The following is a 17,740-nucleotide window of genomic DNA, read 5'->3' as shown; positions in this document are numbered from 1 at the left end:
CAGCACTAGTTGTGTCTGGATGCTACAATGCAAGTTTCTCCAAAACTACAGCACAGATACATACAGCAGACATATGACTAATTTATGAAACCAGTCAACTAGTGGGCAGTGACAGCTCTCAGACAAGCACTGCTGCTGCTTTGTTCTAGTGGACCCCAAACAATCAAAATGTTTGACGTGATTACCTTCATGTGGTACTGTTATAGGGAGGGGATACATCCCCCTAGGACTTATGAGGTCAACAACCCAAGCTTCTACATTGCCTAATCTATGGATCCGGTTTACTAAGGTTATTACAATGGAATAGATAACCGTACGTTTAGATTTTGGAAAGCGCAGTTACACTTTAAAGGGGCCGTCCATTTTTTCCGCCTTAAAATACTGCTCAACCCTTCAAGGCGCTCCTGATCCAGTGCAGATGCTTCCCCGCAGGTCTTTGTTCACAAGATGCCTACCCTCTAGTGATGCCAGTAAGACGGGCATAGGCCCCCCGCAGCTTGTCTGACTGATAGGGATGCACCGAGTCATCTGCGGTGGGGCGGCAGAGGAATGAACAGAGGAGTGGTTTTTTCCCCTTTACTATAGCATTCCCCCTCCATCCCCAATACAAACAGATGTGGCACTGTAAGTCCATGTATCCCCCCTCTAAGTCAGTGATGGTCTTCATGTGGTTCTGCCTTTTAGATTAGGAAGGTGACAAAATCTGCTTCATCTCTAATCAATGCCGTCCACTTAACAGCAATCCTGGTAAAGCGCTCCATCATTTATCTCCATTCCAGGAGGCCGGCCAGCGCATCTACTGCTGACAATGTGAGCGGCTTCACTAATGGGGAGGAATAGAGAAGATTTCCTACATCTTACTGAGCTTCCTGTAAAGATATTTTTAGAGCTATTGGCTTTCTGTTCTCATCTGGTCTTGGAAGACTTTGATAATGTACCGAAAGGGCGTACTTGTTAATAGTGTCTGAAACAGCAACCGTCCAACATCCTAGGAGGACTGCCGCTGACCACACGCCCTGCTAGAGTTCTAGTCCTATGATCTACACAGCCAGCTCATGGCTGACCGGAAGGCCCAAAAATTGTATTGTGCACCAACTTGAATGGAAACTTAAAAAAAAATAATTAATTATTATTATTATTATTATACACACAAACATACTAAATGAAAGTTACTTAAATGAAAAATTGTTAAAGGGAATTGCTCAGGAGCCGAAAAATTATTTTTTCATCTACATCCCCCTCGCCACTCTACCCCGGGGTCTGTTTACACACCAGCTGTGGTTATCGCCATCATTGGCCTCAGTGGCGTACCACTTACTGGCCACAGCACACGAACGTAGGAGGTGACAAGCTGCAGTGGTGGAAACACATCAGCAGTGCTGACAAAGTTCGGAGGGTGAACACAGAAAATACTGGTTGGAGGAGCAGGGCAAGATTAATGGTGCGCAAAAAAAATTATTTTCCTATTATAATTTATCCAAATTCAAGGCATCACAGTATAGTGCACCGCCACACGAAATTAACTGTCAACTTTAATAAAGTGCCTTCAAAATTGTGCTGGTTTCATTTAGAGACACCGACCCTTTCATGGTTCCACTTTCCCTGTATGGTCTCGAGACACGTGACCCTACCGTGTAACATAAGATCACGTGAGCAAGTTTTCTGTGGATGCGTTTCAGTGTGAATTCACATTAGAGTGGGATAATCAAGTAATCGGAGTTACTTGATGCCTGGGTATCAGTGCTAGACAAGCTCGGGCCAGGATTTGATAAACTGACAACCTTGTGCGGGTTTTCTCATTCACAGAAGTGTCAAAATTATACAGAGAATGGGGTTTATCAGGGAAAAAAAAAAAACCATCTTGTGGATGTAAACAACTCAACGAAAGGGGTCAGAGGAGGATGTTAAGAATCATTCTGATAAATAGCCAGTGCAGTCATTCAAATTGCAGCCAAAAACACCACTAGTGCTCCAACTAACATGCCCAAACTTATAACTTCTTGTTCTTGGGCTACAACAGCAGACAACCAGTTTAAGTGCGATCAAATAACAGAGGCAAAACTCCAGTATGCAAAAGTCCAAAAACGGGATCACTGAGCAGTGGGAAAACTGCCTGGTCAGATGAATCCAGATTGCTGTTGCATCGTGCCGAGGGGAGAATCAGAAATTGGAGCAAGCTGCATGAATCAATGGAAGAGTCACGGTGTGGAGAAAGTACTGTTCGTGCGCACTGGATCCTGCAATACTGTGGATGGAGGTCGCAGTGAAGGGGTGTTTCTAACAAAGTGGCCACTCTGAATATTAACAGGTAAAATAGATTGAAAATATTTTATGGTTTGGTCTTTGTAACAAAGTTCCTCAAACTTTCTATGTTGTTACGGAGAAAGATTGTTAAAAATGGACTTTTACTTTAACTCCAATCCACAGACCAGCATGACTAAATTATGCAGGAAACCCCATAAACTGGACTTGAAAAGCAACACAAACATAAAAATAAAACCCAATAATTGGAGACAATCCTCCTCCATGTGACTTGTACCGGTGATTACCCAGAGCAGCAACATGCGCAGAGCAGAGCCGGCGCGCCAGTCGGGACGTTTCTGTGCAGGCCTCTGCAAGGCTCACACAGAAATAGGACATGCCACGATTTGTTTACAGCGCAAGTTTTCACACGGTCAAATTGCGGACGTCTGCATGAGATTGCATAAACTAATGCAATCCTATAACGGCGTGCACAGGCAGAAATTCTGCGGGAAATCCTGCTGCGGAATTTCCACCTGTGTGCATTCACACAGACAGCAGCACGCAGATTTTAAGCTTACAGCTGTGTGAGCACGGCCTAAGGCCGGCTGCACACGAGCGTGACGGCCTCCGCCGCAGAATATTCCGCGGCGAAGCCCGTCACGGCGCCCCCCAGAGACCCCATACTTACCAGCGGATCCGTCATTTTTGCTCCCGCATGACGCTTCCCCGCCCACAGCCGCCGCGTCACATGACGCGGCCTGCCGTGTCATGTGACGCGCCGGCCGCGTCATATGACGTGGCAGCGGTAGGCGGGAAAGCGTTTTCACGCTATCTTCCGCTGTGTTACAGCGGGAGATAGCGTGAACGGACGGCTTCCATTGACTGCAATGGAAGCCGAAAGCGCGTACACCTGCGGCAAATAGAGCATGCCGCGGGTGAGGACAGGAGATTTCACGGTGCGAAATTCCGCACCGTGTGCCCTGAGCCATTAGGTTCAATAGAACCTAATAGCTGCGGGCAACGCAGCGGATTTTCGCCGTGAATTACGCGGCGGAAATCCGTTCGTGGGAAGGAGGCCTTAGATGGAGCCATTTGAACATAGGGGTTCCCCTTTCCTGCTCCCTGAACCCCGAGTACAGATGTGAAACTCCTCAATATTGCTCCAATTTCAGATTTACTAATGTACTTTAGTGTCTCACATCAAACTCTAAGGGCTCATTCACACGATCGTGAGGTCACCACGTATTACGCACGCGATGCACTGCCGAATCGTACGCAGTGAAAAAGAATCAATGAGAGTACATTGATTTTCATGGATCCATTCAAATTAGTGCAGATACGAGCATCAATAAGATCGCAGCATGCCCTACTTCATCGCGTATCACGCAGGAACAGCCCTAGGGCCATGGGAATGGGGCCTAACTCACTTCTACAACTTTAAAGGGTATAAATTGCTATTTGTAGGTCTACCAAGACAAAACGAGGAGCTGTAACGTTTCATCCACGTAGGACCAACGCATGGCTCTTTATTCCTCATACACACAAACGTAAGACCTGGTCCACAACAGCCTTCATCACGCCACGTGTCATCCAAGACAAACTGGTAAGACCATCATTATATAGCCAAGCCAGCAATTTCCAGTGAACGGCTTCCACATGTTTTACTTGTACAGAGAGCCTGATTATAATGTAGAACATAGCCGTCTCCTACAGACCACCATCCACACCGCACACTAAGGGAAACCTGAGGATAAATCCCTGACATTCACATGTATGGGAGGAAATGTATACATTACCGCATAGTCATGAGAGAAACTAAGTACACCCTCGGGATTCAATAGGACAAAAAAAAAAATATATATATATATATATATATATATATATATATATATATATATATATATATATATATATATATATATATAAAAATGGTCCTTCGGTATTAAAAATACAACTTAAAGGGGTTGTCCCGAGGCAGCAAGTGGGTCTATACACTTCTGTATGGCCATATTAATGCACTTTGTAATGTACATTGTGCATTAATTATGAGCCATACAGAAGTTATAAAAAGTTTTATACTTACCTGCTCCGTTGCTGGCGTCCTCGTCTCCATGGTGCCGACTAATTTTCGCCCTCCGATGGCCAAATTAGCCGCGCTTGCGCAGTCCGGGTCTTCTTCCTTTCTGAATGGGGCTCCGTGTAGCTCCGTGTAGCTCCGCCCCGTCACGTGCCGATTCCAGCCAATCAGGAGGCTGGAATCGGCAATGGACCGCACAGAAGCCCTGCGGTCCATGGAGACAGAAGATCCCGGCGGCCATCTTCAGCAGGTGAGTATGAAGACGCCGGACCGCCGGGATTCAGGTAAGCGCTGTGCGGGTGGTTTTTTTAACCCCTGCATCGGGGTTGTCTCGCGCCGAACGGGGGAGCGGGGGAGGGGGTTTAAAAAAAAAAAACCCGTTTCGGCGCGGGACAACCCCTTTAAAGGAGATGTCCCGAGGCAGCAAGTGGGGTTATACACTTCTGTATGGCCATAATAATGCACTTTGTAATGTACATTGTGCATTAATTATGAGCCATACAGAAGTTATAAAAAGTTTTTTACTTACCTGCTCCGTTGCTAGCGTCCTGGTCTCCATGGTGCCGACTAATTTTTGGCCTCCGATGGCCAAATTAGCCGCGCTTGCGCAGTCCGGGTCTTCTGCTGTTCTCTATGGGGCTCCGTGTAGCTCCGTGTAGCTCCGCCCCGTCACGTGCCGATTCCAGCCAATCAGGAGGCTGGAATCGGCAGTGGACCGCACAGAAGAGCTGCGGTCCACGAAGATAGAGGATCCCGGCGGCCATCTTCAGCGGTAAGTATTGAAGTCACCGGACCGCCGGGATTCAGGTAAGCGCTGTGCGGGTGGTTTTTTTAACCCCTGCATCGGGGTTGTCTCGCGCCGAACGGGGGGGGGGGTTTAAAAAAAAAAAAACCCGTTTCGGCGCGGGACATCTCCTTTAAGAGGACTACCACATGAGAAGTTACATTGTGTTATTTAACAGAAAGTAGTCCAAAATGAAAAAGCAGTGTGTGAAAAATTAAATACGCCCTTAATGCTTCCATAGCAATTTAGAGGGCAGGTAGCAGCCAGGTGCCATTGGTTGTCAGCAAGTGTTTCTACCTCTATAAAAGGAGAGTTTTTTGCAGTTTGCTGGTCTGGAGCATTCAGGTATGTATTAATACAATGGCAACACACACACAATAAAGCAGAAAGCGAGTGACCATGCCAGAGCTTCTTACTTGCTGCTGACTGGCGAGTGACAACGCTGGTTACAATAAAAGTGCTAATTGATAAGAGATCTTAATTCTGTAACAAAGATCTCTCATTGACAGCAGCCAAGCAGGAAGATAAAAACTTATGTCAAAATAGTTGTAACATTTCAAAACAGAGACATATTGAATCCCATTGAATTTAATGTGGGTTTACTCTGCATTGTAGTGAGAACACTCAACTCCATTCCAATTTAATAAACCGGATTAAAAGTTGTGGGCAGTTAAGACACACGGGGTGAGCCCATTCGCCCCGTCCAAGAACCAAAATGGATTCTTCCCCAGAATTCTAGATCGACGTATCTATATGTTCTTGAAGGCGGCACAGAGATGCCATGGTTGGCAGAACAGAATGATATGGCGGGACAGAAACTCAAACAGCCTCGCCCTGTAGTGCAGTACAGAGCTCTACCGGTTTACTGCTCTTAGGCCATGTTTACATGGGGTGGACATGCTGCTCCGGTCTACAGCAGTCACACTAGTAGCAGAGAGGACATTCGCAGCACCTCATCCAAATGCTGGGGAACATCCATACTAATATTAGAAATGTGAAAGTAACTGTCTGTCACCTTTTCACAACTAAACCATTGAAGCGATTTAGATGACATTTGGCAGGGAGTTTTAGCAACCAATCACAGCGCAGCTTTCATTTTACCTCAGCAGTATAAGAAATAGCAGCCAATCACAGCGCAGCTTTCATTTTACCTCAGTTGTGTAAGAAATGGTTTCCTTTTGATAAACGTATTACCTATCCATATTTTGGTCTTTTTTTAAAAAAGCCATGCAAGTCAGATTCAGTGCGTAGCTCTAGCAGATCTTTATATCCTACCAGAAGAACACACGACCAAAATCGTCGTGTCCAGAACCGTGCTGACAGCAGACTGCAGTTACATGTCTTTCACCGTTTAAATATTCAGCAAAACACAGATTAGATTTTTTTAAAAATGCAAATTCCACGCGGACGAAGTCACGGGTAACAAGCTAGTACTTACTAAGACCCGCATGTAAACAGGTACTCGAAGTCACGGGTAACAAGCTAGTACTTACTAAGACCCGCATGTAAACAGGTGGATGAAGTCACGGGTAACAAGCTAGTACTCACTAAGACCCGCATGTAAACAGGTACTCGAAGTCACGGGTAACAAGCTAGTACTTACTAAGACCCGCATGTAAACAGGTACTCGAAGTCACGGGTAACAAGCTAGTACTCACTAAGACCCGCATGTAAACAGGTACTCGAAGTCACGGGTAACAAGCTAGTACTCACTAAGACCCGCGCGTAAACAGGTACTCGAAGTCACGGGTAACAAGCTAGTACTCACTAAGACCCGCGCGTAAACAGGTACTCGAAGTTACGGGTAACAAGCTAGTACTCACAAAGACCCCGCATGTAAACAGGTACTCGAAGTCACGGGTAACAAGCTAGTACTCACAAAGACCCAGCATGTAAACAGGTACTCGAAGTCACGGGTAACAAGCTAGTACTCACAAAGACCCCGCACGTAAACAGGTACTCGAAGTGACAGGTAACAAGCTAGTACTCACTAAGACCCGCACGTAAACAGGTACTCGAAGTCACGGGTAACAAGCTAGTACTCACTAAGACCCGCATGTAAACAGGTACTCGAAGTCACGGGTAACAAGCTAGTACTCACCAAGACCCGCATGTAAACAGGTACTCGAAGTCACGGGTAACAAGCTAGTACTCACGAAGACCCGCATGTAAACAGGTACTCGAAGTCACGGTAACAAGCTAGTACTCACCAAGACCCCGCATGTAAACAGGTACTCGAAGTCACGGGTAACAAGCTAGTACTCACCAAGACCCGCATGTAAACAGGTACTCGAAGTCACGGGTAACAAGCTAGTACTCACTAAGACCCGCATGTAAACAGGCCTTGGGGCAAATTTGAATCTGCAACATCAGTTTACGCTGTACATTCTCTGTGTGGATTTCATCTCTCCAGGAGGGGTGACCCCGCAGCCAAATTCACAAGAAAATCCACGTATTTCTATGCAAAAGAAATTCTCTGCATGTGAACTAAGCCCTAAAACGGCTCGTTAGAGCGACACGGCTGCAGGATGGGAGATCTTGGTACATGGGCGAGCTTCCTGCATGCTTTCTATGGGTTTTTTTTTTTTTGAAGGCGCACAGGAAAAAAAAACAAAACAATTGTTTCTGATGGGTGCATTTACATGTACGACTCTTCACTCACAGCGACGCAAGAGGAAAATTGCAGCATGGCCCATTTTTGGCGATTCTGATGAGGAATCGCTTATTCTTCCCTATGGGAGCAGAAAGGGAAAACTCAGAAAGGGACTCGCGACGTTTTCGCATTTACATGCAAGTTTCATGGGAGTATGAAGTGTTTTTGCTCTCATAGGGAATAATGGGCATTTTTCACACAGGTGTAAATTTTAAGTGCAGCAATGAATGCGATATTATCGCAAACCGCATCGCACTCACTTAATGTTGCGGGTTTGCAAGTGCGATATCGATCCGAGCTTCTCAGACCAACATTGTACAAATGAACCCCAACACAATACTTGCATCTAATGATAGTGCATCATCAACGTAACCACAATAAGGGATGCAAAAAATCCCAAACTGTTGGCAGGTCACACATGACTGACAAACTGCAATGCAAGTAGTCTGCAACTTCGACATTTTTTTTGCAACTCTATAAACAAGTGGCGACAAGTTGCATCATTTTTTTCATTGACATTTTTGAGACTTATCAGCTCTATAGCCTTAGAAATATATTGCTGCGTTGTTTGAAAAACAGCACCACACCTGTCCTCAGGTCGTTGGTTGTATTACACCCAGGCCCCAATAACTCCAACAGACAATGGTGGACAAGGTGTGGCACTGTTCACGGAAGGCGGCAGCCCATTTTTCTTATCATAGATAAGTTTCCATCACCTTCGCAGCAGAATTAAAGATGCAACATCCAGCGAGCTGCGCAGACAATTTCCCAGCTCTTGCAGGAGCCGTGACCACACGGAATCCATAGAGGCGTACAGAAACCATAGCTACCATACTCACGGGGACTGTACAACGCACCCAGTGCTGGCATCGCCTTTGTCAGGACTTGCATACAATATGCTCTTTTATCAGATGCCAAGTAAATTAGATCAGTGCCATTCCCCAAATCACGTAGAACTACAAAACCCATTTTTTACGTTCAAGGCTTTTCCATTAGACTGCAAGTAGAAAATAAGAACTTACCAACAGACCCCAACTGCTTGTAGAATCGATATTCCAAATGCAGCTGCGGTGCCCTGGATTTCATAGGTTCCTGGTAAAGAAAAAACATTAAATATTGATATATCGCATGCAAGTAACAAGAGGACTCTGAACACATCAAGGACATCCGTTACCAGGAGGGACGCACTTAACCGCTAAGAGATGCCAGCGGCTGCTCCGGTACTTGTGAAGCTGCCCCCAAAGTCTTACTCAGCGTGCCACTACGGGTATAATCACACGCACCACTACGGGTATAATCACACGCACCACTACGGGTATAATCACACGGGTCAAACCTGTAGCAGAGGTGACTGTGCTGGAAATAAAGTTCCATTTAGCTGAATGGGCAGTTTTTGCCGCATGTGCACGACTTCTGCAACCGCATTCAGAGGAGTAGGACAGCCACAGAAGTTTCTGCAACACGTTTGCCATGTGTGAATAGGTACTTACGGCGCGTTCACGCACAGACGATTTACTACAGATGGTCACATATTTTGGTGCAGATCTGCAGAGGAAGTCCGCTATGTGTGATCAGACCATAAGGGTGAAGTGTGGTTAAAAACATACTTTAAAAACAGAACGCAGATTTTTTTTCTTTACTGCCACTGCATTGAGAACCATGGAAAATTATGGTAAAACTCCATGCAGGTTTTATCGGCACCGTCTGAACAGTCTTCTAGACACTCTCTGCATATTTACTTCATTATCCATGGACGCAGTTGTACAGGACACGGCTCTAGTAACTGCACATCTCCATCACATGACCGCGGCAGATTGGTTAGTCACTGGAAGTAAACTATGAAGATATGTCCACACGTAGGGCCCACCAGCGTATGGAAAATCGCCAAGTGTTTATTCGTAAAAGCACAGAATGAGAGAACACCTACATACTGCTAAGGACATCTGCAGAGTAAATCTACATGTGAAGTGGATGTCAAATTATACTACAGATTTCATTCATTTAAATCTATACACTAAAATCTGCATGCAGTATTTATGGATTTTGTCACGGATTTATTGCAATCACACGCAGCGGATTCAATCACAGATTTTGGTACAGATCTGCAGAAGATTTCAGCTCTTCAAGTTGAATTTAATTGAAAGAGTGAAATCTACTACAGATCTGCACCGATCAGCCACATGTGAAAGCACCTTTATTGGGTACTACTGAATGGTGGCTAGCAGAGATTCTGTCAACACCAAGGATATCATACAGAAAGTACATGGATTTCATGAAATTGGTGTTTAATTATGCCAATTGAAGTAGTTTTGTTGCAGGCTATAAAGGGGTATTCCCAACTCAGACCAACAAAAAAGAAAAAAGAAGTTTTCAACTTTTTACATTTAAGCCAGCCCATGAAAGAGTACATGGTTTGTCAGGATGGTAGGTCATCGCCCAGTTCTGACAGATTTAACCCTTTCCAATCCACTGTCTGATGTCTGAAGAATTATGATTTAAGGCTGTACAGCTCCGATGCTGGAAGACATCTGTCGGGGTTCTCTTACTTTATATTACCAGCCTCTCTGCTGTCGGAGCATATTCAACGTGTCGCCTCATGCAGTACTGGCATTAGCCAGCAGATAGCGCCATTGAGTAACAGCAGAAAAAGAGTAAGCCCCCTAGGAAAACCAGGATACAAATTGGATTGGAAAGGGTTAAGTATACATTTACGCCAGACTGATGTTAATGATACTAGAAATCTACTTTAGCTCGTAGCTGGTGTAATTTCTTTTTAGGCGCACAGACAACCAGGGATGTGAGGCTCTTCACATCATTGTGCGCCTACAGGGGATCATTTTAAAGAAGTGCTCTGGGACCCTCAATATTAATGACCTATTCTCAGGATAGGTCATCAGCAGTTGAATGGTGGGGTCCACCATGCAGGATCCCCAATGATCACCAGGCCAGCTGTCAATGTGGACAGCATTGGAAGCAGATAGATTGTAGTTTGTATTGGCAATGCAGAGGCACAGCTCCCACTGAATTTAATGAGAACTCTGCCTGCAGTACCAAAACGGAGCACTGCATTCCAGACGACGCTGTCTCCTTCCAGGGCTGTCCACATTGACAGTGGGCCCAGTGATCAGCAGGGATCACAAGCTGTGGACCCCTGCCAATCAACTAGTGAGGACCTTTCTCAGGACAGGTCATCAATAGTAAAAGTCCCAGAGAAACCCATTAATGCTGGCCCTTGAAGCTCTGATCTTAATAAATCCCCCCAAGTGTCTTGGACATGTACACAGTATACTACATGATGGCGCACAATATCAAATGGCTCAGAAACCAAGATTATGTAAAACAAAAATAGACTTACCAGTTTAATTGCCACATACTCATTTGTGTACAGATTTTTCCCTTGAAGAGAAGAACAAAAAACAAGAACGTTAGAAGTTGCCAGGACCGGGTTTAAAGCAAAGCATTGAGAAACAAGCCAGCATAGTGCCAGAATGCAAAGTCCACATAAAACATTAATGAGGCCCAACTAATGCCTTTTAAGGGGTTTGCCAAAAAGTGACACAATGACAAAGTAACATAACCAGTGCCTGAAATCAGATAAGGGAGCAGCAATTGTTATACTGTGATCTCAGCTGGAATTACCTTCCAAAAACTACACTACATAAAAAGTTACAGATTTCAGTCTGCGCACTAATTCACTACTTTCCACCGCCAGAAAAGGACCACAGAGGCTTAGAGATAGAAAAAAGTTTGCAGACTTCATAGAGACTTCTGCTAACGACCCGCATACTCAACACCCTCAAAAATACCGCGTAGCGTTAAACTTCTGTACAGACTGGCCGTAAGTGTCCAGAGACACCAGTCAAGGACCGCGCACAAATGTCACATCTGACATTCTGCACCGAAATCTGCATCTCGTGCAGCGGGATATTACCGGATGTGCACATCTGCAGAGGTAAAAAAGTGCCGTGAGGATGAGCAGCGTATTCATTACTTATTTCAAATGCAAAGTTAGAAAAATGCAAACCTGCCATGGAAAAAAATAAATAAAAACACCAAAACAGTGGGACCGCCATCTTCTGCATACAGATGTCTTCTCGGAGCGCTCAGCTGGTATACAGCTGAGTGGTCCGAGCGGGGTATGCAGAAGATATCTGGAGCGCTGCCTTCTGCAAACTTCTGCTGTGTTCTCCGAGCAGGATACCAGCTGAAACAATAGTATCAGAGAACTCGGCGCGCAGTCCTTAAGACTCATCGTTGTCTTTCAGCTTGCTGAAAGACAACGATGAGCGAATTTGTTAATGAAAACTTCACGATGGCCGTGTGTTAAACCTGACGATTCTTGCTCAAAAGATGGCTTTGAGCGAGAATTGTTGGGTCTAAATGGGCCTTTAAAGGATTTTATGACTGACTTTATTAAGGTGTAGTAATGCTATGACCTACTTGGTCCCACTAATGCATTATATTTAGAGACGCCACTGGGTGGAGCTGCATTAGCGCTGGTTGGGGAGCGCTAATCTCAACATCTATTGGTAATCTGGTGGAAAACCAGAAATTTAGCATTTTGAAAAAGCAAATGTTTTGCATCCAAGCAATAAAACCTCATTCAAGCAAAAATATTGTGCCCTGCGGTCCTGCCACAAAGAAGGCTATCTCCCACGGCAGGAGACCCCCACCCAAATGGCCGTTAGGGTCCCCTTACACTGAACAAGAAATCGTTGGATCGAGGAAACGATGAAAGAATAGTTTGCGTTTAAAACGTAGTCAGTTTCCACACAGATAAAAGTTTACATCTTTCCGTCATCCGGACGGTCCTTCAGAGAAGCTGCGCTAGTGAAAGAGCGACTGAACGGACACTTTGTAAACTTGACGGCTTGAAGACGACTGAACAATGAGATTTATATCTGAATAAAAAGGACAAAACGATTAGCAAACAAATTATGGCTCATCGGAGCGCTGTCCTGCATGATGTTAGGAACGTGTCCGACCTCATCCAACATCAGAGCTATGCAGGGAAATCTCAATGTTGGACGACGGCCAACTTTGAAATGGAAATGGTTTTTAAAAAAAAAACGACTAAAATCCTGACAGCTCATTTTTATGCGTCTCTGTTGAGTAATTCCAAGGAATCCACAAAGGGTGCTTTCCAACCCAAAATAAATAAGAGCTGGTGAGAGTGTGGGTGGCAGGGAAGTTGGATTGGAAAGGGTTAAAAGGGGGTTTCCGGTTACTGGACATTCCCCAGAACGCTCCAACTGCATTAAAACTGAAATTCTGTGCGTATAACACGCAGTGAATAGAACCGGGTTCGTTCACAGGAGCGTATATTTTCACACAAAGTATGATCACATGAAAAAAAATAGGTGACAGGACTCATTTTGGTGCCGCATATGTGCATCACAAGGGCCCACTGGAATCAATATCTTGCGTAAATGCACATGCCATATGCAGATACCTGTGTTCGCTGCGTGTAAACAATGTCATTTTGCGTGCGCAAACACACCGCTCATTCTCACACACAAAAATACGGCGAAATACGAAGGCATGAACAGGCGATACGGAGCGCAGGATATCCAGTAACGCACATACCGCGATGTACCCCCAGCACAGCAGCTCATCAAGTCCCTGAAGTCAACCGGCAACAGAAAACCCCGTTAGTGGACAATTAGTCCAATCAGGCCAAGCAGAGAAAAATACCGGTATTGTCCTGCGAACGCGGAAGAATTCTGGCTCATCGCCAGAAAGCTGCGGCGGACACAAACCGTGATGGCAGGATTCTTCAAGGCGACAGTGTTACATAAAGTGCCGGCAAGCAACGAAGGGCGATGACAGGAAAGTAAGGGGCAGCCTGCTGTACAATGGCATTTAACAGGGGGTTTAATAAGACCACATTAAGGGCATGAGCGGACTTGTGTGGGAAATTAAAATGCGATTTACATGCATGCATATGTACGTGAGCAAACAGACGGCAGAAAAACACAACGCAAGCCCGGTCTCATGCGGCCGGATTAGAATTGCGGAATCTGTGATCATCTGCACGGACGATCCACCATATTCTGCACACATTAAAAAAAATATAGAACATTCGCATATCCGCTCATATGAGCAGATACCGACTGATGTTCTATTTGTGTGTGGATACTGCACAGAGGCTTCCACTGAATCACTAGAAGCTGTCCGTAATTGACATTGCGGCTGGGCCGTGGGTACCTGCATAATCGCCTAGCGACAGCACGGGAAAAACAAAGATTTATGAAAAAGTCTCTACTGCGCATGACTGACAGTGAGCGTCCGCGGTCATCCACAGTAAATAAATTACAGGTACGCGGGGTTGTCGGCTGCAGTCATAGGCGGATTCCGCTGCGGCCTCCAACCGGTCTGTGTGAGACCGGCCTAAGGGTGGCTTTTGAGGAGCATATATGCAAAAACGCTCCCCGCAGCTTTTTTGCACATGAACGAAGTTGGATGAGGTATATTTGCAGGCATATCTGCGCATGGTACTGTGGTTTCTGCACACAGGGCCAGTTCACAAAACACCACCACCCCATTTTTGTGAATTAAAAGGTGATTTAGCCTTTAAGACGTTTTCTTTCCCCGCGTTCCGCGCAGTGTTTCACGCTCACCCTTGCGTAATTGTGCACCTCCCATTGCAAAGCACAGGAAAATAGTACAGGTCCAAATTTTTTGCATACGCACGCAAAAGACGCTCATGGGAACGAACCCCTTCATAACAAAGCGTTTAGTGTCTGCGTTTTGCACAAACAGATTTTGCATGCACAGATTTTGGATGGACTGTGTGGGAGGAGGGGGGGGGGGATGGACTGTGTGGGAGGAGGGGGGGGGGATGGACTGTGTGGGAGGAGGGGGGGGGGGGGGATGGACTGTGTGGGAGGAGGGGGGGGGATGGACTGTGTGGGAGGAGGGGGGGGGGATGGACTGTGGGAGGAGGGGGGGATGGACTGTGTGGGAGGAGGGGGGGATGGACTGTGTGGGAGGAGGGGGGGATGGACTGTGTGGGAGGAGGGGGGGATGGACTGTGTGGGAGGAGGGGGGGATGGACTGAGTGGGAGGGGGGGATGGACTGAGTGGGAGGGGGGGATGGACTGAGTGGGAGGGGGGGATGGACTGAGTGGGAGGGGGGGGATGGACTGAGTGGGAGGGGGGGGATGGACTGAGTGGGAGGGGGGGGATGGACTGAGTGGGAGGGGGGGTGGACTGTGGGAGGGGGGGTGGACTGTGGGAGGGGGGGTGGACTGTGGGAGGGGAGGGGGGTATGGACTGAGTGGGAGGGGGGGTGGACTGTGGGAGGGGAGGGGGGGATGGACTGTGGGAGGAGGGGGGGATGGACTGTGTGGGAGGAGGGGGGGATGGACTGTGTGGGAGGAGGGGGGATGGACTGAGTGGGAGGGGGGGTGGACTGTGGGAGGGGAGGGGGGTATGGACTGAGTGGGAGGGGGGGTGGACTGTGGGAGGGGAGGGGGGTATGGACTGAGTGGGAGGGGGGGTGGACTGTGTGGGAGGGGGGGATGGACTGTGGGAGGGGGGGATGGACTGTGGGAGGGGGGGATGGACTGTGGGAGGAGGGGGGGATGGACTGTGTGGGAGGAGGGGGGGGTGGACTGTGTGGGAGGAGGGGGGGGTGGACTGTGTGGGAGGGGGGGGATGGACTGTGTGGGAGGGGGGGGATGGACTGTGTGGGAGGGGGGGGATGGACTGTGTGGGAGGAGGGGGGGATGGACTGTGTGGGAGGAGGGGGGGATGGACTGTGTGGGAGGAGGGGGGGATGGACTGTGTGGGAGGAGGGGGGGATGGACTGTGTGGGAGGAGGGGGGGATGGACTGTGTGGGAGGAGGGGGGGATGGACTGTGTGGGAGGAGGGGGGGATGGACTGAGTGGGAGGGGGGGATGGACTGAGTGGGAGGGGGGGATGGACTGAGTGGGAGGGGGGATGGACTGAGTGGGAGGGGGGGGATGGACTGAGTGGGAGGGGGGGGGATGGACTGAGTGGGAGGGGGGGGTGGGACTGTGGGAGGGGAGGGGGGTATGGACTGAGTGGGAGGGGGGGTGGACTGTGGGAGGGGAGGGGGGTATGGACTGAGTGGGAGGGGGGGTGGACTGTGTGGGAGGGGGGGATGGACTGTGAGAGGGGGGGATGGACTGTGGGAGGAGGGGGGGATGGACTGTGTGGGAGGAGGGGGGGATGGACTGTGGGAGGAGGGGGGGTGGACTGTGTGGGAGGAGGGGGATGGACTGTGTGGGAGGAGGGGGGGATGGACTGTGTGGGAGGAGGGGGGGATGGACTGTGTGGGAGGAGGGGGGGATGGACTGTGTGGGAGGAGGGGGGGATGGACTGAGTGGGAGGGGGGGATGGACTGAGTGGGAGGGGGGGATGGACTGAGTGGGAGGGGGGGATGGACTGAGTGGGAGGGGGGGATGGACTGAGTGGGAGGGGGGGATGGACTGAGTGGGAGGGGGGGGATGGACTGAGTGGGAGGGGGGGGGATGGACTGAGTGGGAGGGGGGGGGATGGACTGAGTGGGAGGGGGGGTGGACTGAGTGGGAGGGGGGGTGGACTGTGGGAGGGGAGGGGGGTATGGACTGAGTGGGAGGGGGGGTGGACTGTGTGGGAGGGGGGGATGGACTGTGAGAGGGGGGGATGGACTGTGAGAGGGGGGGATGGACTGTGGGAGGAGGGGGGATGGACTGTGTGGGAGGAGGGGGGGATGGACTGTGGGAGGAGGGGGGGTGGACTGTGTGGGAGGAGGGGATGGACTGTGGGAGGAGGGGGGGATGGACTGTGTGGGAGGAGGGGGGGATGGACTGTGTGGGAGGAGGGGGGGATGGACTGTGTGGGAGGAGGGGGGGATGGACTGTGTGGGAGGAGGGGGGGGATGGACTGTGTGGGAGGAGGGGGGGGATGGACTGTGTGGGAGGAGGGGGGGGGATGGACTGTGTGGGAGGAGGGGGGGGATGGACTGTGTGGGAGGAGGGGGGGGGTGGACTGTGTGGGAGGAGGGGGGGGATGGACTGTGTGGGAGGAGGGGGGGGTGGACTGTGTGGGAGGAGGGGGGGGATGGACTGTGTGGGAGGAGGGGGGGGGATGGACTGTGTGGGAGGAGGGGGGAGGGTGGGGGATGGACTGTGTGGGAGGAGGGGGGGGGATGGACTGTGTGGGAGGAGGGGGGGGATGGACTGTGTGGGAGGAGGGGGGGGATGGACTGTGTGGGAGGAGGGGGGGGGGGATGGACTGTGTGGGAGGAGGGGGGGGGGATGGACTGTGTGGGAGGAGGGGGGGGGGATGGACTGAGTGGCGAGGAGGGGGGGGAGGGATGGACTGTGTGGGAGGAGGGGGGGGGGGATGGACTGTGTGCGAGGAGGGGGGGGGGGATGGACTGTGTGGGAGGAGGGTGGGAGGGGGATGGACTGAGTGGGAGGGGGGGGGATGGACTGAGTGGGAGGGGGGGGATGGACTGAGTGGGAGGGGGGGGACTGGGGGAGGGGTGGACTGTGGGAGGGGAGGGGGGGTATGGACTGAGTGGGAGGGGGGGTGGACTGTGGGAGGGGAGGGGGGGTATGGACTGAGTGGGAGGGGGGGTGGACTGTGTGGGAGGGGGGGGATGGACTGTGGGAGGAGGGGGGGGATGGACTGTGGGAGGAGGGGGGGATGGACTGTGTGGGAGGAGGGGGGGATGGACTGTGTGGGAGGAGGGGGGGATGGACTGTGTGGGAGGAGGGGGGGATGGACTGTGTGGGAGGAGGGGGATGGACTGTGGGAGGAGGGGGGGATGGACTGTGTGGGAGGAGGGGGGGATGGACTGTGTGGGAGGAGGGGGGGGATGGACTGTGTGGGAGGAGGGGGGGATGGACTGTGTGGGAGGAGGGGGGGATGGACTGTGTGGGAGGAGGGGGGGGGATGGACTGTGTGGGAGGAGGGGGGGGGATGGACTGTGTGGGAGGAGAGGGGGGGGGATGGACTGTGTGGGAA

General features: G+C 49.7%; 1 protein-coding gene across 2 annotated transcripts in view; it reads right to left on the bottom strand.

The window, feature by feature from the left end:
- CSNK1G3 (casein kinase 1 gamma 3) overlaps positions 1–17,740 on the bottom strand; it is a 132,915-nt gene that overhangs the window by 67,517 nt on the left and 47,658 nt on the right. For both annotated transcript variants that reach the window (XM_066603121.1, XM_066603122.1), the window contains exons 3-4: positions 11,114–11,154; positions 8,781–8,850 (exon numbers count right to left, since the gene is read on the bottom strand). In XM_066603121.1, coding sequence (XP_066459218.1) covers positions 8,781–8,850; positions 11,114–11,154 — 111 coding nt within the window. The remainder of the gene's footprint in view (positions 1–8,780; positions 8,851–11,113; positions 11,155–17,740) is intronic.

This window comes from Eleutherodactylus coqui, chromosome 5, assembly GCF_035609145.1.
Source record: "Eleutherodactylus coqui strain aEleCoq1 chromosome 5, aEleCoq1.hap1, whole genome shotgun sequence".
In the NCBI taxonomy this organism is placed as follows: domain Eukaryota; kingdom Metazoa; phylum Chordata; class Amphibia; order Anura; family Eleutherodactylidae; genus Eleutherodactylus; species Eleutherodactylus coqui.
The sequence above is the reverse complement of the archived record's forward strand: the minus strand, read 5'-3'. Positions and strand labels throughout refer to the sequence as shown.